At 38.8% G+C, this 22713-nt stretch overlaps 1 protein-coding gene and 1 non-coding gene across 2 annotated transcripts in view; both read right to left on the bottom strand.

The window, feature by feature from the left end:
* The window catches only part of LOC124615858 (sodium- and chloride-dependent glycine transporter 1-like), a 142546-nt gene that overhangs the window by 10387 nt on the left and 109446 nt on the right, over positions 1-22713 (bottom strand). The window contains exons 10-12 of the mRNA XM_047144017.1: positions 2352-2464; positions 2120-2248; positions 1925-2024 (exon numbers count right to left, since the gene is read on the bottom strand). Of these exons, the coding sequence (XP_046999973.1) occupies positions 1925-2024; positions 2120-2248; positions 2352-2464 (342 nt within the window). The remainder of the gene's footprint in view (positions 1-1924; positions 2025-2119; positions 2249-2351; positions 2465-22713) is intronic.
* On the bottom strand, positions 7601-7673 carry Trnar-ccu. Its single transcript has one exon. It is a non-coding gene; the product is annotated as a tRNA-Arg (tRNA).

Genomic DNA, 22713 nt, shown 5'->3' with positions numbered 1-22713 from the left:
TGAGGCAACAGTTTGTTGCGAAAGCTTGAATTTTGTGTGTATGTTTGTGTTTGTTTGTGTGTCTATCGACCTGCCAGCGCTTTCGTTCGGTAAGTCACCTCATCTTTGTTTTTATATATAATTTTTCCCACGTGGAATGTTTCCCTCTATTATATATATATATATATATATATATATATATATATATATATATATATATATATATATATATATATATATATATATATATATATATATATATATATATATATACACACACTCCTGGAAATTGAAATAAGAACACCGTGAATTCATTGTCCCAGGAAGGGGAAACTTTATTGACACATTCCTGGGGTCAGATACATCACATGATCACACTGACAGAACCACAGGCACATAGACACAGGCAACAGAGCATGCACAATGTCAGCACTAGTACAGTGTATATCCACCTTTCGCAGCAATGCAGGCTGCTATTCTCCCATGGAGACGATCGTAGAGATGCTGGATGTAGTCCTGTGGAACGGCTTGCCATGCCATTTCCACCTGGCGCCTCAGTTGGACCAGCATTCGTGCTGGACGTGCAGACCGCGTGAGACGACGCTTCATCCAGTCCCAAACATGCTCAATGGGGGACAGATCCGGAGATCTTGCTGGCCAGGGTAGTTGACTTACACTTTCTAGAGCACGTTGGGTGGCACGGGATACATGCGGACGTGCATTGTCCTGTTGGAACAGCAAGTTCCCTTGCCGGTCTAGGAATGGTAGAACGATGGGTTCGATGACAGTTTGGATGTACCGTGCACTATTCAGTGTCCCCTCGACGATCACCAGTGGTGTACGGCCAGTGTAGGAGATCGCTCCCCACATCATGATGCCGGGTGTTGGCCCTGTGTGCCTCGGTCGTATGCAGTCCTGATTGTGGCGCTCACCTGCACGGTGCCAAACATGCATACGACCATCATTGGCACCAAGGCAGAAGCGACTCTCATCGCTGAAGACGACACGTCTCCATTCGTCCCTCCATTCGCACCTGTCGCGACACCACTGGAGGCGGGCTGCACGATGTTGGGGCGTGAGCGGAAGACGGCCTAACGGTGTGCGGGACCGTAGCCCAGCTTCATGGAGACGGTTGCGAATGGTCCTCGCCGATACCCCAGGAGCAACAGTGTCCCTAATTTGCTGGGAAGTGGCGGTGCGGTCCCCTACGGCACTGCGTAGGATCCTACGGTCTTGGCGTGCATCCGTGCGTCGCTGCGGTCCGGTCTCAGGTCGACGGGCACGTGCACCTTCCGCCGACCACTGGCGACAACATCGATGTACTGTGGAGCCCTCACGCCCCACGTGTTGAGCAATTCGGCGGTACGTCCACCCGGCCTCCCGCATGCCCACTATACGCCCTCGCTCAAAGTCCGTCAACTGCACATACGGTTCACGTCCACGCTGTCGCGGCATGCTACCAGTGTTAAAGACTGCGATGGAGCTCCGTATGCCACGGCAAACTGGCTGACACTGACGGCGGCGGTGCACAAATGCTGCGCAGCTAGCGCCATTCGACGGCCAACACCGCGGTTCCTGGTGTGTCCGCTGTGGCGTGCGTGTGATCATTGCTTGTACAGCCCTCTCGCAGTGTCCGGAGCAAGTATGGTGGGTCTGACACACCGGTGTCAATGTGTTCTTTTTTCCATTTCCAGGAGTGTGTGATATATATATATATATATATATATATATATATATATATATATATATATATATATATAAAAACAAAGATGATGTGAATACACAGTTTAATATCTTTTGTTTACTAAGAATGAAATAATAAGACTACAGACAACAGAGAGACAAGCCACCATTATTTGTATTAGAAGATGCCGCGTTTACTTTTCTGTTTCATGATGTATTATTATGCACATCTGAGAAGCAGTGTAGTACTAGTCATATTTACCATATATCCATGCTATAGAGATCACTTCAACACTGCAGATGAGAATTACTGATATTGAAGCTGAATACCAGTCCAAAAGCTGCAGGACATACATTCCACCCTAATAAATGGAAAATTCGTTCATTTAGTATAACAGAAAGTGCAAATGAGATATTGTTAGGTATTTGTTCATTTGTTGAGTGCTTCAGTACTCACATTAGTAATACAGGACAGAGATCCAAGAAACATAATGAAACAGGAAGCCAGTGTTACAACTCTTTTATGTTTTCTCAATACAGGGTATTCATCTGTCACACTGGACATTATTGCTTCTATCTGCACAAACTAGTTAAAGAAATTACAATTAATATTGATCTGTAAATTGATGCAAGAATGTTAATACAAACAAAATAATACAGTAGTAATTAAATTGGCAAGTGAAACTTACACAACTGTCCATTCCCAAAAGGTACAACATCACAAAGAAGAGAATTGCCCATAAATGAGGCAGTGGAAGCATAGAAATTGCCTCTGGGTAAGTTACAAATGCCAAGCCTGGACCTAAACTGAAAATTTTGACATGTCATGGAAGTAAACTACAGTATTAAAATGGTTCAGTAACAATAAGTACATCGAAATGGAACAATAAATAAAGTTATAATGCCACAAATTATGGAACATAAGAAGCAAAACCAAATGATTTGAATATTTGCCATAATATGTAAATATTACATATAGTACTAGTATATCATTACTGTGGCCTTACTGAAGAAACATACTGAGCAATTTGAAAAAAATCTTCCTTAATTTTTTAAGATATGCAATAGTGCTATAATAATTGGTTGAGATTATGAAGAAAGCTTAGGGTAACAAATGGCAAATTATTTTTAGGCCAGACTGCAGCGCTTGGAAATTATATGAGAGAGGCCAAAGTGAGAAAAAGCTCTGCTTTTGATGGCAGACAAATTCAGGATACAAATAATAAAACAGTGTGAGAAAACCTCTGGTAGAGAAAATTTCAGTACTATAAGTAGATACATTTAAAAAGAAAAATTCTATTCCTAGCTCTCAGAATAGTTAATAATCTTGGAAGATTGGGAAGGAAGGAGAAAGGTCACTAGGATCCCAGGTTAAAAGGGACTGGCCTGTTGTGAGGGCAAAAGGAAACAAAGATGGTGACAAGCACTGTACCACCTTCGGTCCATAAACAGGACAGAGTGAGAAGTAAACATGAATTATAGAAATGAGTAGTTCAATTAAGAACTAAGAGAAAAGCAGAAGAGGGGATAAAAAAGTACCAAGGAGTGTGTGTGTGTGTGTGTGTGTGTGTGAGAGAGAGAGAGAGAGAGAGAGAGAGAGAGAGAGAGAGAGAGAAAGAGAGAAAGAGAGGGAGAGAGAGGAGGAAAAATGAGGCTTAAAAAAAGTAAAACAAGATGAAGAAAGCTAATTGAAAATCGTGAATGAAAAAGTAAAGAATGAAGAAGAGGGAATAGAGTAAAAAGTTTTGTAAATAAGGAAATGGGATGTGAGAATGTCGCATAGCAAGTTCCTATCTCCAAAATTCAGGGTGGTCATTTTTATGCAAAAAGCTATGCAGTGAATAGCTGTCAGTGTGAAAGTGTTGTTGTTTGTTGATTGAACAGCTACATCCACTCTGCATCAGATACTCCCTGTGCTACAGAGCAGGATTTTGTGACAAGCATATATCTTCCAATGGCAAACATCTTATCACCTACCCCAAACCCCCTGCCAGGTTTACCAAGTAAGATGGCACAGTGATTAGCAGACTGGACTGGAGGATGATGGTTAAAGTCTGCATTCAGGGATCCAAATTTAGGTTTTCTGCGATTTCTGTAAATTGCTCCAGGCAAATGCTTTGATGGTTTGTATGGAAGGGCATGGTTGATTTCCTTCCTCATCCTGGAACGTTATGAGGTTGCTCCATCTGTAATGGCCTCAATGTTGACAGTTAAACCCTAATCTTCCTGCCTATCTTCCTTCAGCCAGGTTCTCCTCTCCTGCAACTACCCCACAGAAATTGTCCACAGACAAATCTGTGAGAAATCTCTTTCTCTCATCCTTTGACAAATACAGTTCCCACCTCCAAAAAACTTGGAGAGAAAGTATAATGTTCTCTACATCCATGGAATTTGGTAAGCCACCTGTTCCACCTGGATCATGCCTCCTCAGGGAACTTAGTCAGCTTTGGCTGAGTTTATTTTTGTGAACCCAGATTTCTTGAGCAAGGGGTTGTTGAGGGCCACCAGTTCCTCGTACTTGTAAGTAGTGTGGATGCTTCAGTGCCACTATGTGGTGTAGTGGTGGAATGTTGTGTGTCACACAGAGCGGCGATCTTTGTTTAGCCACCCGGATCACAGAACGGTAGAAACCTCCATTAAGTAAAAAGACATCCTTTCAGTATGTGCTCATAATTCTTAGAACGAAAAGCCTTGCAGTAGGTTGGGTTGACCACTGGTTGTATATACCACCCAGCAACCAAAAAGAGCTTTACAGGCTACTCCCCCATTGCAATCAACAACAAACCTTAGAATAGTCTACAGTCACAGGGTAGAAATGTACATTCTATGGTGTCTCTTCTTTTTATATTCAGAAAGCACTGGAGTGTGGAACTATGTCGCTGAAGTCAGTCAAACAGCTAAGAAATGGGGCACTATTAATAGAAGAAAACACAGATAAACAAGCTGCAAAGAGTTAGGATAGTTCACTGTTGTGGTTGGAAAATTTGCTTAACTCAAGCAAAAATGATTAATGCCAACATATTACTAATATTAACACCAGAAAATTTCTGAAACAGTGGTCTTACAAAGGAGTAATAGACATTTGAAATATTTTGGAGCAGGCCAATGGCAAGCTTGAAAAGACTAACACAGGAGGGAACTGAAGCTGCAAATTATCCCAGGAAGAAAAGAAGGTGCAAGAGTGCCTGAGAGGAAAAATTATACATGTTGATATAACTGTCCCCATTCATAGCATCCTTTGTTTCAGTGGTTGGCACACTTATTGCCAAAGCAAAGATGTCCACTCAGACACAGATCAGCTATGCAAGCATAAAAACATGCTTCTGCAAATATATTTGCAAAGTAGCCACTGTTTGCACTTTGATAATGAGTAGATCAATTGTGTACAAATCTAGTAAATAGCAAACTTCACCAAAGAGAGGAACATCACCAAATATGAGAAGCAGCCTGTCAAGATGCCTATCATCACCAACAACGCCATGAAGGACAAAAATCAAGCTAATAAAATAAAAAACTTGAAATGGCAAGTCAAAAGCCATTGGGCCATCCCAGAATCATTTTGATAGATGAGCCAGAAGAGGTCCTTGATCCATGGAGGTAATTCATTATGAAGTCCGTTGAAGGGAGCCAATGATTCCATCTTATCCTTCAACTGCCATATGCCTGCAACCTTAAGTCATCTCCACAGCGAAGACTCTCTCAGGAACCTTACCGAACAGCTCCCATGACTGTTCCCCCTTTGTTAATGCATGTAGCCTGCCCCCAGGGTTGAGCTACTGTGAACCTCATGTATTCCTAAGTGTTCTGAACTTGAGAAAGAGCACATATTTCAATACTGCTACAGGAGACATTCTCTGCCAACAGTGTCTTGATTTGGTGTCCTGCCCACACCAATATTGCTTGGAGGGAAGTGGTTTGTGATTTGCACTGCAGTGACCATGTCCCTTTCCACATACGTATGACAGAACAAGCAGTGTCCAGATGCCAGCAAATGGGTGTATTCAAAAAGAGTTAGTGGATGAATGATAGTCACTGACTTTGTTTGTACATCGAGGCATTGTCTAGATGTGTGTGGATCATGTTATGACAGTGGTCTAGTGAGTCACTGATAAATTCATCCCATTGTCTCCAGACCATCTGCAAAGACGGGATGTGCCTGTGTAAAGTGAAGAATGTTGATTACAATGAGAATCAAACTGTGCCTGCTCAGATGCTGATCGACTGCAGAGAACCTTGCATCCTTTCCATTTGAGGACCAAATGTTTCTGTATTATTAAGGAGAATAACAAGAGATCATGTCAAGAATACTTGAACTCATTTAAAAGCTTCACTAGCTCAGCTCAAGGGTGGAACTCCTTCAGAAGGATTACTGGTGAGTACAGTAGGCCACCTGTAGCTGCTGTACTGAAATACATTTTCTCTTTTATTCTATATCTGTGCCATGTTAACAACATAGGAAAAGATAGATTGTTAATTACTGTAAAGATAACATGTTAAGTTACAGATATGCACAATTAAAAGACACTTACACATAAGCTTTCAGCCACAGCCTTCATCACAAAAAGAAGTGTTCATTCACACCTTATGTACACCTGACCACATGACCGTGAACTATAGCAGCTGTGTGCCTGAGATGTGCTTTCTTGTGTGAGTAAATTGTGTGTGTTTCTTTTTCTGACGAAAGCTGTGGCCGAAAGCTTATGTATAATTATCTTTGAAATGTGCTTGTCTGCAACTTAACATGTCATCTTTACAGTAAATAGCAATCTATCTTTTCTTACGTTGTTGATATTCCGACCTGTAGTTTCCATTCTGCAACATGTTACTCATTCTTGGAACAAAGTTCTTACAATCCCTAGTCTATACATACTCAGAGTACTTGTGGTCTTCTGACAGAATGTCTACATGTATGAAGTATACTGATGTGAAAACAGATACTTACTGGACATTCCTTGAACCCGATTAATAAAGCAAAAATAATTTTTTACATCTTGGCCAGATGTTTTTCAACAACACAAGAATATCGCACAAAAATAAATTTAAAATAGAGATGGAGTCATGGTTGAAAAAAAAAGTTCAGTAACACAATTGACTATGTAGATAATGAAAATAAAGGATGGGCTTTTATTATAAATGTGACTGTGAACAAATCAGTTTGTAATTTACAGCATACAACTTAATTTGCAGTCTCTTTAACTTGCACAATAAAATTAACTATGATATGAGTATGAGATAAGTAATGCCTATATATTAGTATATATGCGAATCATTTGTACAATTATGCACTAAAGAGGTGTTAATAGAACATAACAATTGTTTACAGGCAAATGAATCAGTTTGACCTTTTAGTTATAGTATCACACTAATATTATGGCTTTCACAGAAAATTTCTGACCCAAGAAAGAATGTAAATCAGTTTTTCCCTTTTCTTTTTCCTTATTTCCTTTTTAGTATCTGTCCACTGTTTCAATAAATGGTAATGAATTCAGTGAAATATCTAATGTTTTCCCTTAAGTACCATCATTTGCAATTAGTTTGTGGTAGTTTTTGTTCTGTCTTCTTGAAAACAAGCCACATAAAATTACTGTCAATTCAGCTAATGTACAGCACAAGGAAACTGAAATCTGAATACTGCTGAAAACTTGAAATTAATCTCAAAATGTGTGACATACATCCAGTGGAGAGTGGAAAAGAGAGATCAAGCGACTTTTGATGGTTTTTCTTCACCCAGATAACGATTAAGTAAATGCTATAGTTCTAGGTGGTGGCAATGAAATGCAGGACAAATTTTGATGTTGAAACGCGCCAATTAAGAGGAACAACTGACCTCTGTTACTTTGTGGTATTCGACGTTAATCAATCACAGTTGAAAAATTTTATATTCTTGAGAAAATAAGGGTTAATTTTAAACATATTACAAGAAAAAAAAATTTTGGTGTACCCCTGGTGGGACTCGAACCCACAATCCCCGGTTTAGGAGACCGATGCCTTATCCATTAGGCCACAGGGGCTACACGTTACATGGTGCTCATATTAGTAGTAAACTAGTTGTCTGATACTTGTTATGTACTTTTAGCATTTAAGACTAGTGAAAATAGACGATAGTTCGTGTTTTCGAGAAATTTTAGGTTTTACCAACGACCTTCGCCTGTGATCAACGTCTACACAGTTTGATTCCGTTTGCTCTTTGTAGTACTAAGGAACGTATGCATACATATTTTTAGTACTATTGCTAATCTGTACACGACATATAAAAATAATATTTTTACACATGGTTACTACGGTACTTTTTATTTCTTGTTTAATTTGTAGACTTGTTAATGCAGAAGCATTAATAAAAACTCTAGTAATATATTTTCGACTGAAGCGCTCAGAAAGTGTGAAAATCGTGATATCTTATTTTTGCATCAGAACAAATTAACTATTTGCATCTTTTGATTGCTTTCATTAAAAGTTGCAAAAAAAAAAAAAAATCTTTTTATTACTTTGCAGAACCGGTAATCTGTTAGCTTGATAATTGTGTACTGGTCCGGAAAATTATTCGTTCCGGGCTTGTATCACAGAAAATTAATTTGTGCAACAAATTAATATAAATAACGTTTTGACAAATCCGTCATATTGCTATAGTCTGTAGCTTTCGGCATGAGGCAGAATGCTGCTAGTAAGGCGGAGGTATTCAAGATCAAGTCGTATTTTATCCAGTCGTTAAAAAAACATTCCTACATATTCCTTTTGCTCAGATTTACTTTTGCAGAAATTCAGCAGCCAGCCACTTTTTATATAACATCATGCACGTCATGATTTGTCTCGTGTTTTTACAAACTTCATTGCCATAACAGTTGTCCCTATTAATTTACATTTTACAGTAAAATTTGCCTTGCATTTCATTGCCACCGTTCACAAACATAACATTTTCTTAATCGTTATCTGTGTGAAGATACAAAAGAAAAAGAATAACATCCATCACTCTCCATGGGATGTAGCCCCCAAATTCTTGCCCACAATGTGTGCGTGTGTGTGTGTGTATAAAACCAAACGAATGGCAGGTTGGATATCTCATTCCCAACCAGAAACAAAAAGCAAATGAATAGATTGCCTTCATTCTCAATCTCCAATGAAACTGAAAAAAAAACTAAAAGAAATTTTTGGCACCAGAAAGATTATGGCTACGGTGTTTTTGGATCGTGCTGTCCTGTGCATCGACTACATGCCTAGAGGTGAGACCATAAATGCCGCTCCCACTGTCAGACGCTTCAGTGACTCCGCTGCACCAAAAACGAGCGCAGATTGCCAACCGTCGAGTCGTCGTCCTTCACGATAATGCACTTTCACATCTTCAGCAAGATAGCGACGTGTGTAGACGTAATAAAAAATTGTTCCGTAAATCGCGAGTATTTAGCTTCCGTAAATTGCATATCATGCAGTAAAATCGTACAAAGTGGTGTTAGAATATGCTTACTGAAGCATAAGTGGTACCATACACACTGTTTTTCGAAAGTGAATCAAGAAAACATATCGTATGCGCGTGGAACAACGTTTAACGGCCGTATGAATGCAACTGAAATGTGCCGTTCTAACCGAGGACTTAAAGTGGTAGAAGCATTGCAGAAAGACCTGAAAGACGCAAAAGAACACGCTAAGCTGGTGGAAAATACAGTGAAATACCTATCTGCACCATCAGAAACAGAACTTGTAAATTCCCAAACCTATAACGAACCAAAGGAATGTGCAAAACCCAAACTTAATTCAGACAGATTCCTGTTACCCTTAAGAAACTGTTTTCATTATCTACCCAAAACAGTGAACCTGAAACGAAAGAAGTTGGCAATTCAGATAAATCACTTTGATTTCTAGTGGCAGTAAAGAAACACACAATGCATTCATTACGTCAAAATACACTTTCAGAAACCAGCTGTCACGAAATGAAGGTAAACAAGCAGTGCAACAACGTAAACAAAGCGTTACCAAAAAGTGTTAGTATAGCGTTGCTTTCTGACAGCCACGGCAGAGGAATAGCAGAGATTCTTCGTTACCAGCAAGATCTCAATGTGACAAGTGTGGTGAAACCTGGAGCAGGATTGCAGGAAATACTGAAGGACCATAAAAACAGTAATTGTGTGTCGCAAAACCAGTGTCTCGTGATAGTAGGCGGCGCAAATGATGTATATACAAATGAACTGAAAGTAGCAGCAAGAGTTTTAAGAGAGAGAGAGAGAGAGAGAGAGAGTTTGTGCCTTTGACGATCAGAAAATAATTGTGCTATGCATACCAGTACCATACAGGCATGACCTTATTGAATCGTCATGTGTAAACAAAGAAATCCACAAAGCGAACAGGGCTTACAAAAAGATTTGTCAATCCACTTGAAATGCTGTTTTTCTCACCCTAAATGACCTGGAAAGAAAGCATTTTACGAGACATGGAATGCACCCAAATAAGTGGAGCAAATCATTAATGTGCCAGAGGGTCAAAATGTCCCTGAAAAGGGTTTTTTTTTTTTACAAGTGATAAATATGACAATTGCAATACCAACAGCAAAAGAGATCTGCAAAGTATTGTGAACACGCAAGGCTGTCAGTGACATGTAAAGCCCTGCCTGCCTAATGAATCCATCTGTAGCAGTGCTAGAACATAGAGAAGGATCAGATATAGAAGTAGGCTTCAACAGGAAAGCATTTGTAACAATACCAGCAACAGCAGCAATAAGAGACTTAGAACCAATGTCTATAGAGGCAAAGGAAACGCTCACAACATGTACATCTACACAACCAACAACAACAGCAATAGATGAGTCAGGAGCAACTCCAATGGAAGAAAAGGAAACAACAGCAAGTGAAATGCACAGTGTCTCAATCAGGCAGAAAACAGTGCCTCCACACCATCTGAAATATTTTTTAACATCAAACACGAAGAGGAGGAGGCCATCAAAAAACTAAATGTTTAACAGTACTTCACCAGTATATACAACACATAAAAACAAAGTTCGGCAACTAGAAGTAAATTTACAAACACTAGAGAGGTCAGTTGTGTGCCCTACGGAACACTGGTGCAACGGGAATGAAATCTCATATTTAGCCTTAACCTCATATAAACTTGCTTGTTTCTACAGTAGACTCTCTATGAAAGGCGGCGGTTCATGTATTTATGTGAAGAGAGATATTTCATTTAAAGACAGAAATGAGTTTATTGGGAAGTGTTGATAAACATTTTGAACTCTCAGCTATTAAAGTAACAGAACACAACATATTAAAAAATTAATGGTAATTTGTGTGTACCGATCACTGAGTGGTGAGGAGGATATTTTTTTCTTAAAACTAAATCAGACACTGGCTAAGGTATCTTGCTCAAAAACAAGCATAATCGTCTGTAGGGACTCCAATATCAATACAATGAAGTCAGCCATGCCTATTTAAATGTTTTGTACTGTTACGGCATGACTTCACTTGTAAACTGTCCCACTAGAGTAACCAAAGAATCTTCTACATTGACAGACCATGTAGCATCAGATATAGACTGGAAAAAAATGCTATATGCATGTTCAAGATATAGGCTTGTCAGATATTAGCAGTAAATTTTTGTGTAGAAAAACCCCTAAATTAAAAGTATACAAATGGCTCTTCTCAAAGTCAAACTTGCATGAATTTTCGTCCCAGATAAAAAATCAAGGGCAGGAGGAAGTCTATGCAGAAATGAATGTGAACAACATGTTTAACAGTTTCATGTAAATTTTTAAACTAAAATTTGAGGAAGCACTTCCCAAAACTTTGCATACCATTGCAACTTCAGAAAAAAATACACGGATAACCAGAAGGATCAAAAAATCCCCTGAAACTCTGAGGCATCTCGCTTCAATCAGAAATAAATAAACTGACCCAATCTTTTTGCAATTGTATAAAAACTGGAAGAGAATCTACAGAAAGTACTACTAGCTGCTAAAAACTCACAAACCATTAAATACTATTGCAGGCAGAAAACAAAGGCAAAGCAGCCTGGAATATTATCAAACAGGAAACAGCAGACACAGGGCAAAAACTTTTGAATTCACAAATTAAGAACAAAAATAGACAAATGATCCACCCAAAAGAATAGCAAACTTTGTAAATGTGTACTTCAACAGCATTGCTAAGAAATTACAACAGAACTTTCTGGACACATATGTTTTACCCACCAGAACCATCCACCAAACTCAATGGCACTCTATCCGGCAACTGAGAAAGAGGTCGCAGAAGTTATACATCAATAAAAACTAAAAAATCAACTGTCTAGACGAAATCGCAGCTTATCCTCTTAAAGAATGTGCAAATTCCATTAAAGCTCCATTAACAAAAATAATCAATGAATCATTCAAATCTGGCTGTTTTCTCGAACACCTGAAACAAGCGAAGTTAATACCCATACTTAAGAAGGGTGATGCTGAAAATGTAGAAAACTACAGACCCATCTCTCTACTGTCCACCATTTCCAAAAATTATTGAAAAAGTAATGAAGAGTAGGTTAATGTTGTATCTAAATAAGTTTAACTTTCTTTGCAAGGAACAACATGGTTTCAGACACAAAAGAGGGCCGAAACTAACAGGTTTGCCCAGATTCACACTGGACGACCAGATTAAAGATAAGAATAATATAATGAATGTTGGTAACACAAGAGAGAAATATATCAGTAATGACGATTGTCCTCATAAAAAAATTACTCACCAACTTTGTCTCTCAAGATAGGTTATCTCAGTATTGAAACTATAAGTGGAAAACATGTAATTTTAAACGAATTTGCAAATGAGAACTTATTTGATGCATTATGCTTAAGTGAGCACTGGTGTAAAGGAAGTGAAATATCTTTTCATGTACTAGATGGTTTCCACTTAGCAAACAGCTTTAGCAGAGAGCAGCATATTCATGGGGGTGTATCAGTTTACATTAAGAAAGAATTAATAAATTGTAGTAATGAACTAGATCTAGGCTTTCAGTGAAGTGAGATAAATTTTGAAGCCACAGGTGTATATCTGGATCATTTAAAAATTGCTATTGTATCTCATTATAGATCACCAGATGGAAGTCCACTAATATTTTTAGAAAAACTTGAGACTTTACTAAATTTCTTTCTTAGTCCTCAGTGGAAGAAATGTAGTATAGTGATTGATGGTGATATCAATCATATGATGTAAACGAAGATATGCACACCATAAATGAATTTAAAAACCTGTTACGACAATTCAACTTCATTTTTACGAACTGCAGACCCACTAGACAGTTCGTTTGTCTCAACAACATACTTACAAATGTCAATAGATAGTTACTGTCTTCAGATGTGGCTGCCTTTGATTTCTCAGACCAACACAGTTTGGGCAAAAATAGGTACAGATAGGACTAATATGAACTATAAAGAGTTTAAAGAGCCTAAAATAGTCATCACAAGACCAATAATGCAAGAAAAATTGTCTAATTTCATGGTCTCAGTCAGTAATTATGACTGGTCACATATGTTTAACAATAATGCCCAGGGCTCTGCCAACACATTGTTCGATAGATTTTTTCATTCTTTCTGAAATATATTCGATACCAGCTGCCCTCAATACAAATGTAATGTTAACCTTAAAAGTAACAGTAATAGATGTAAGGATAAGAATCCATGGTATACCGCTCAACTAGCCAATATGAAAAGGAGGTTGTTGTTGTATAGAAAACTGATATAGCTAAACAAAGGTACTCAAGAGCACAAAAGGAGTATAAGTATGCTTCAAATGAAGCCAAAAAACACCATAACCTAGTCAGCATTGAGTCATCAAAAAATAAATGCAAAAAAGCATGGACTATAATAAATTCAGTGGCCAAAAGCAAGCAGAAAGCTGAGGTAGAAATTTCAGCAAATGAAATTAATAACTACTGTGCAAAATCTGTTAACCAAATTAGAGAAAGCATTGGGAGTCCGCAAGAAACTGTAGCTGATCTCATTAAATATCATAATGTAGACTACACCCTGAAAGATAAATTCCTTTTAACAGAGGTCACACCAGATGTTGTTTTAACTATTGTAAATAATTTTAGGTCCTCTGATAGTAAAGATATATATGGTATTTCTTGCAATATGTCAAAAAATATAATTGGGCACATGGTATATACTCTTACTAATTGTATAAACAAATGTCTAATAGAAGGAGTATTCCCAGATGTATTAAAATTATCCAGGGTAGTGCCCATTTACAAGAAAGGAGACAAAAACTGCCCATCTAGCTATTGCCCAATATCTCTGACACCTATTTTATCTCCCATAGTGCTCAGAGCCAGCCAACCTATTTTATCTAAAGTTTTGGAATCCATCATCAACTCCCAGTTGTGTGATTATCTGATATGTAATAACATTATTACTGCGGTACAATTTGACTGTAGGAAGGGCAAATCCACAGTCCATGCCATTGATACCCTGATTAAAAAGTGCTTAATGCTTATGAAGGAAAAAATTTTGCTCAGGCTACCTTTTGTGATCTTAGCAAAGCTTTCGACTGTGTGGAGCATACTTCACTCCTCAACAAACTAATTTATTACGGAATCACAAACAATGAAGTTGACGACATTTTCGAATCTTTTCTCAACAACTGTAAACAAATTGTTTGTATTGGTAAACAGAGATCATAGCTAGCTGAAGTGCGATGTGCCACAAGGCTCAGTATTAGGACCTCTGCTATTTACCCTAATGACAAACGATCTACCGTGTTACATAAATACTCACTCCATTCTCTATACAGATGATACCACTTTTTTCAATGACAGCTCAGACATGGATATGCTCCAAACTGTGGCAAATGACGTAATATCACAAGCATCAGTCTGGTTTTGAGCTAATGGGTTCCTGCTCAATGAGAGTAAAACTCAAAAGATTGTATTTAGTTTAAGAGATCTGCCAGTAGCTGACTTCATGAATAGTGTTAAGTTCTTAGGTATTGCTATAGATAGTAAATTGAGTTGGGAGCCACATATTAAATACATTAGTACAAGACTGTCTAGAGTGGTGTACTTGTTTAGGAATTTAAAAAACCATGTACCTGCGGCCTATGTAAGATAAGGCCTACTTTGCGTTTTTTCAAAGCATTATATCTTATGGGCTTTTAATATGGGACAATTGCTCACACCTTCAGGACATTCTGGTACTTCATAAGAAAGTAATTCGAATTATAACAAATAGTGATAAACTGGCCCACTGCAAACCACTGTTTATCAATTTAAAAATATTAACTGTTATAAACATGTATATTTACACTGCCCTACTGCATATAATGAGCAATTTATCAGAATACCAGCGTAGAAGAGATGTACACTCTCATGGAACCAGAAATAGTAGCCATCTTGACATACCTTACTACAGATTATCCAAGTCACTGAACAGTTACGAAGTGGTGGGTATGAAGATGTTTAACAAACTGCCACTAGAATGGATAGAAGCTCCATTTGATTTATTTAAAGACAAATTATTCAGTTGGTTAGCTGCAAATCCTTGCTACTCACTCCAGGAATTTTATGACTGTAAAATATCATAGAGGTACCGGTTTGGAGAGTTCAGCATAATTTCTTTAACTGAGTAATTTATGATGCAGTGCTTTTCATATTATTTGATTTTAAATATTGTATTATATGGAAAACCAATAGTGACATATTGATCTTCAACCCATGTATATATGCTGTATAACTTGTATTTATGTAACTTGACTTTGTCAATTGCTGTAATAGCTAAATGACAATAAAATTTCATTCAATTCAATTCAATTTAGAGGTACAGAATCGGCTATTGCACAGCATACAAACGTCATTCTTGAGGCACTGATCGAAGGTGACCCATGTGAATGGAATTTTATTGGACTTATCAAAGGCTTTTGATACAGTGGACCACATAATTTTATTACATAAATTGGAGTTACTAGGAATAAGAGGTGTGGTTTAAGTCCTACCTAGGAAAGCAGCTGCAGGGTGTTGAGATTTCATATACTTCAGAAAGATGTCTAGTAAAACACTTATCACATCCAAACAGTATTAATATATGCTTCCCACAGAGTAGTATATTAGGTCCAATCTTTTTCCTTATTTATATTAACGCTTTTATGCAGAGTATCAGATTGAGGGGGGGGGGGCAAATACTATTTGCTGTTTACAGCAACATACTGATCACAGCCAAAACTCCAACAATGTTGACAGAAAAGGCTATTGCAGTCCTCAGAGATATTCACAAGTGGTCACTGAAAAATAAAGTAACTTTAAATGTAAAGAAAACTAATTGTATGCAATTCAGGATGATGAGCATAAAGAATGTAATAGAATATGTAATGGATATCAGATTTTTGAAGTTGAAGGTAGATTGTCAGTTAAAATGGACAGAACATGTAAAAGCTTTAACAAAGAGATTATCCACAGCATGTTGTTCCCTATGAATACTTGCACCTACGTGTGATATTTCATGCCCCAAAATTTTGGATACATAAACTCAATCCTCATTTATGGAATCATGTTTTGGCGAATAAGTGATGGGAATATTCAGTCCGTCTTCAAGGACATAAAAGAGCTGTATGAATAATAACAAATAGCAGCAATTGGGCACATTGCACTGATTTATTAAAAAAACTAGAAATTCTGACTGTCCCATGTGGATAGATTTTCCAGACTGTAATGCATGTAAGGAAAAATATTCATCTGTATGCTGCAAATAGCTCAACATATGACCACGAAACTACATCCAGCCACTACTTATATCTAAACAGGAAAAACAAGTCCAAAACACAGAACAGTGTGCTATATAATGGCCTTTAAACTGTACAACAGATTGCTAGAGGAAATAAAAGTTGTAAATGAACTTCATATCTCTAGCCAAAAGCTAAAAACAACTAAGCAAAAGTTGTTACAAGGTAAATAGTATTTAGAATAATTGTAGATAGCTATTTAGTAGACAAAAATACCACATAGACCTATATAAAGTGACAGCATTTGGCATAATTATAAAATTTGTAAGAATTGATGTGTAAAAATTATAAGAATTGAATTGTAAACATTGTAAGAATCCATGTATGTTTTAGTTCATAAGACAATTGACAACATCCATACAATTGGTATTGTTATATGGATGACCAAACATATCAATCATCATGCAGCAGGAGTGACACAGGACTTGCTTCAGCGGTTTCAGTGGGAAATTGACAACACTACAGAAGTGATACTTTTTTTTGTCATCAGTCTTCTGACTGGGTTGATGTGACCAACCATGAATTCCTCTCTTGTGCAACCTCATCATCTCACACTTAAAACCTATGTCCTCAATTATTTGTGGGATGTATTCCAATCTCTGTTTTCCTCTACAGTTTTTGCCGCCCACAGCTCCCTGTAGTGCCATGGAAATCATTCCCTGAGGTCTTAACAGATGCTCTGTTATCCTGTCCCTCTCCCTTGTCAGTGTTTTTCAAATATTCCTTTCCCATTCTGTGCAGAACCTCCTCATTCATTACCTTATCATTCCACCTAATTTTCAACATTCCCCTGTAGCACCACACCTCAAATGCTTTGATTCTCTTCTTTTCTGGTTTTCCCACAGTCCATGTTTCACTACCACACAATGCTGTGCCCCAGATGTATATTACGTACATTCTTAGAAATTTCTTCCTCAAATTAAAGGCTGTGTTTGATACTAGTAGACTTCTCTTGGACAGGAGCGCCCTTTTTGCCAGTGATAGTCTGCTTTTGAGGTCCTCCTTGCTCCATCCATCATTGATTATTTTGCTGCCTAGGTAGCAGAATTCCTTAACTTCATCTACTTTGTTACCATCAATGCAAATGTTAAAGTTTCTCACTGTTCTCATTTCTGCTACTTCTCATAACTTACATCTGTCTTTGATTTACTCTCAGTCCATATTCTGTATTCATGACATTGTTAAATACATTCAGCATATGTAATTCTTCTTCACTTTCAGTCAGTTTTCAACGAATCGCATCTTTTCACCACGAATTTTAATTCGACTCCTGAACCTTTCGTTTATTTATATCATTACTTCTTCGATGTACAGATTGAACAGAAGGGGGGAAAGACTACATCCCTGTCTTACATCCTTTTTAATCCGAGAACTTCGTTCTTGGTCTTTCACCCTTATTATGCCCTCATGGCTCTCTCCCTATAGCTTTCCCCCATTTCCCTCAGAATTTGGAATATCTTGCACCATTTTACATTGTCGAACGCTTTTACCAGGTCGCCAAATCCTATGAAAGTGTCTCGATTTTTTTTAGTCTTGTTTCCATTATCAACCGCAACGTCAGAATTGCAGCTCGAGTGCCTCCTTTTCTAAAGCCAAACTGATCGTCATCCAGCACATCCTCAATTTTCTTTTCCATTCTTCTGTATACTAGTCTTGTCAGCAACTTGGATGCATGAGCTGTTAAGCTGATTATGCGATAATTCTCGCATTTATCAGCTCTTGCAGTCTTCGGAAGTGATAACGAACGTAAAGAATTTGTTAATCAGTGGTTCAACAACTTTTTGGCAAATGAGTATGCAGAAGGCATAGAAAAGCTGGCAAAATCGTACAAGTGACTAAATTTGAACGTTGACTACTTGGGTATCAAATAGTATATAAAATACAGTTTAGTTTAATTTTATCAAATAATAATTTCTGAAGAAAGAAACGTTCTTTACTTTGTGTGTTGCCCTCATATGTTCTGCAGTTATGGGCTAAGTGGGCAGCCCACCTCAGGCTCCTCAGGATGCGACAGTTATTAATCAGATCCCTAACAAGGCCAAAATATGTTCAGTAAATAAAAGACAGTTTGGAATTTTGAGACTCTCATATGCATGCAAAATATGTGCAAAATAAATGACGGGAAAGACTGCAGAGGATACATCAAAAAATATTCAACAGTAGTGGGAAAAAGATGGGCTGTATATTTTGTTGTATTGGGCTCAAGGTTACGATAGTGTTGTGTCAGTGTCAAGTGTACATGGAGGAGTACAACGAAAAATTCAAGAAATCAGTCTAAAAGCTCCATTCAATCCCTGTGCTAATTATTCCTTAAATCTTTGTGGAGTTCACACATTTTCATGTGTTCCCTTAAGCGTCTTCTGTTTTGGAACTGTATAGAAGTTACAGTTATTCTTTGTAGTCTTCTACACATAGACAACAATTACTTCTAGTAAAAAAGGATATAGTTTGAAACAATGCCTGATACTCGCTGGAGTACTCATTACAATTCAATTAAAGTCATAAAAGAAAACATGAAACAGTTGTGAACAAGAAACTTCTTGGCAGATTAAAACTGTGTGGCATACCAAGACTCGAACTTGGGACCTATGAATTTTACAAGCAACTGCTCTACCAACTATTTTCCAAATGACTTTGGCTTATATAGGGGATAATAAAGTTTTTTTGCATCGTTAGCAAATGACTGCAGTAACAGTGTACATGGAAAAGAGAAACAAACAATGTTGCAGATGCAAAACCGTCCATGAATAAATCATATGTAAGAGAAAATGTTTAGAAGATCAAGAGAAAAAAGGAAGGAGAAAGTTAAGGAAACTAGGAAGAATTGTAGTGCCATGGTCCCTGACGTCTCATCATTAGAACAATGTCCGTTCTATCATTGGAAAGTGGGTGGGAAGGCCCCAGCTGATCTCCATAACGCATGATTTTGTGACGTTTACAGTACTTCCTGCCCCACGTTATAACGGGTAATCCACTGCATTGTGGCTTATATCTCGGCCACAGAACATACGACAAGGGGCGGGTCCTTCACGTAGCAGCAGAAAACGTGGTCCCAGAGTGGAATACCTGTCAAGCATCATGATATTCCTCAGATGAGTGGTTGCACTGTGAATGCGTAAAGCATAGTCAACAGTGGACAACTCTGTTGTGCTGAGCGTGTGATACATATTGAGTCTTGTTATAATAGAAGACTGGACGTTGCCCTTCGAAGGATGCACATGATCGCTTGTGTGAACATCAGAGAAATCGCCATCAGTCTATGACTGCATTAAGTAATTCATGATTGATGCAGTCAAACAGTTGATGGAGATTAAAAAGCCTGGCAGTCAGGAGTGTATTGCCGTGGTGATCACATCTCGTATTCACAGAGGGTAGGCTGGATGTTATTATCGGCGCCTAAGGAGGCATTTGTACATGGGGGAGAACTAGCTGTAACATATGTTTAAGTCACTCAGCTAGAAGGCACGTGAAAATCTCGAAATTGGAATTTTATAACTTGATCGGCTAATTACTGTCAATCCGTGTTCCTCGTATGGCTTTCAGGACTGGCATAAGAAGGCCTTCCATGAACTTTGGTGGCGGGAGCACCACACCAGACAAAAGATCCCAGTACATGTCTCTCCATCTCAATAACATCAGGTCTTGGAAGGTTCTGTAAAACTCTAGCAGCAAAACCATTGGGGATGTGCGGCTAATTCAGTGATCCCTTGGCCACAGTTGTAAGGACATCATCGGTGGTCACTTCTGCAGTGAGGACAGTTGCTACTATGGTATCTAGTGTATCATGGATCTCCTGGAACACCTAGGCAATAACTTCTGCACTAAGTGTCAAGTACTGTGAAGGCATCAGCGTTGGGAGCTCGCGATATCAACCGTTGTCAATCAGGTAGATCTAAGGCTGACATTAAGATCTGTTGACATTGTCAAAAATTTTGAATGGTATGATGCATAGAAAGTTCTTTGCTGCTAATCCTGTGTTGGTTGTGTGCTCGTATAACATCTACCTCCAGATGGAACTTGGGCAAGGTTAAAATGCTAGCTTTGACGTGTTGGGCTTCATTTTGATGATCTGGGGGTGGGGAAAGATCCAGGAGACTGTGTAGAGTGCTGTAGTAAAAATCTGTTACAGTGGTTGTCCCACCTGTCTTTGGCTTTACCATATTGTGTCAAGGTGTGTTGGATGATCAGTTGGGTGCACAGTATCCACCTCAGCAGTCTGGTCCCATACCCCATGATACATTTAACACAAGTGCGCCATGTTTCTGTGACATGTTGTCGACATTTGGGGTCTCATAATAGTGTGGTATTGAGTTTCCAGAATCCTGTGCTGCGCCATATTGAGAGTCTACGAAGGTTGATGGTACAGGTGTAGATTTCATGATCCAAAAAGCCAGCTGGCCAATGTTCCATGTCTAGAAGATTGGGTGTCAAAGCATCAGTAACTACATTTTATCGAGTTGGCTGGTGGAGTGTCTCATGATGCATATATGCCCTGGGATATCACCCTGTACCACACTCCAAGTGTTGATGAGATGAAGGCAGTAGCCCAGGAAGTGAAGTTTCATGTATGCAAAATATATTCAGCGTAGACTGTGACCAATCACTCTGTTTATCCTGGCAACATTGGGAATTGCAATCTCTTCTTGGAGGAGGATTGCCACACTGTTCTGTTATATATACGTTGGCGTGACATACGTACCATATCTATAGGAACCAGACCAAGTCACTGTTCTCAGCTCTTGTAGCAGGATGATGTCAATGTCTGCTTCTTGTAGTGTGGCGTGGTATAATTGAAGTTTAATGTGGGGGCCGATATTATTGGTGTTTATAGTAATTGTTCGATATGCCTGGTGGGGGATCCATGGTGTCAGTACGCTTATAGCTGCCGAAGGTTGTCATGGAGGATTGTGGATGGCTGTAGCACTCGCAGGGGTCGTTGTGGGAAGACCCTCCAATTTCGTGTTGGTCTGGTGGGGGAACAGACCTTATTTCTGCGTTGGGTGGAGGTGTCAAATCCCTATCATCTGCCCATGAAAACTTTCCACCAGTTTCAACATTTGTGAGAGGTAGTAGTGCTAGCGGAGTTCGCTCAACTGCTTCGGCGATGTCGGGCGTGCTAATATCCATGGATTCTGGGCGTAATTCTTGCTCTCAGTTTCTGGTGTATAACTCACAGTCTGGTGCAGAATGTCTCACTTTGGCTGCGGAAAATGATTCATTTGTGTATGCACTCATATTTGTGTGTCACATTGACCTGTGAAGGTGTCTCACTGGCCGATTCTGGTGTCTTGCGGCATTTCTTATAGCGTTAGGGTGACTTTTGCTTTCGGCAATGTGTTTCAGTGCCTGTGGAAGGAAGAGATTTGTGTCATTCTGATACAAAAGCTGTAGCTGGTATAATTTCGTTCATCACTCTGTATGGAGAGACTCTCATAGGTATTCTTGTGAACTCTAAGAAGGGTGTGTCTGGTTGGAAATCAGGTTTGCAGGTGGCACTACCAGTGGCAAGGTACCGTGACACGTCTGGTTGTGTCAATCCTGGGAGGGTATTATGAACTGTGTTTTGTGAGGGCTTGGTGTGCAGTGCCGTCAAGTAGGTAAGTGGGAAGGCAGTTTTGGTTCAGTCACTGTTTGTGACATCATGTCATAGTTGTGTAATGTGACATTACCCGCAAACATTAAGGATGTGGTCCTTGCCACAGCCAGAGCATGTTCAATGTTGTCCTTGTATATGACCACTACTCGGTGTATGACTACACAAATGATGGAATGTGGCATTTGTGGTCTATTCAGATCTGTCTAACACTACTGAGTACTGTGCACGTCGCAAATTGCGTCCATGTTTTGGCTACTAGACTGATTTTTCCATACAGGCTTAGCACCTGATGACTGTATCTTCTGCACGTACATGTACATCTACATAGAAACTCAGCAAGCCACCATATGGTGCGTGGCGGAAGGTACTAATAGTCTTTTAATTTTGTGTTCCATTCGCAATTAGAGCAAGGGAAAAACGACTGTCTATATGCCCCTGCATCAGCCCTAATTTCTCGTATCTTATCTTCCTGGTCCCTATGTACAATGTATGTTGGTGGCAGTAGAATCGTTTGACAGTTAGCTTCAAATGCCAGTTTTCTAAATTTTCTCAATAGTGTTTCTCGAAAAGAACGTCGCCTTTCCTCCAGGGATTCCCATTTTAGTTTCCAAAGCATCTCCATAACATTTACATGTTATTAAACCTATGAGTAACATGTCCAATAGCCTGCCTCTGAATTGTTTCGACGTCTTCATTTAATCCGAGCTGGTATGGATCTCAAACGCTCGAGCTGTA

Source organism: Schistocerca americana, chromosome 5 (assembly GCF_021461395.2).
Source record: "Schistocerca americana isolate TAMUIC-IGC-003095 chromosome 5, iqSchAmer2.1, whole genome shotgun sequence".
In the NCBI taxonomy this organism is placed as follows: domain Eukaryota; kingdom Metazoa; phylum Arthropoda; class Insecta; order Orthoptera; family Acrididae; genus Schistocerca; species Schistocerca americana.
This window is presented reverse-complemented; position numbering and strand designations above follow the sequence as displayed.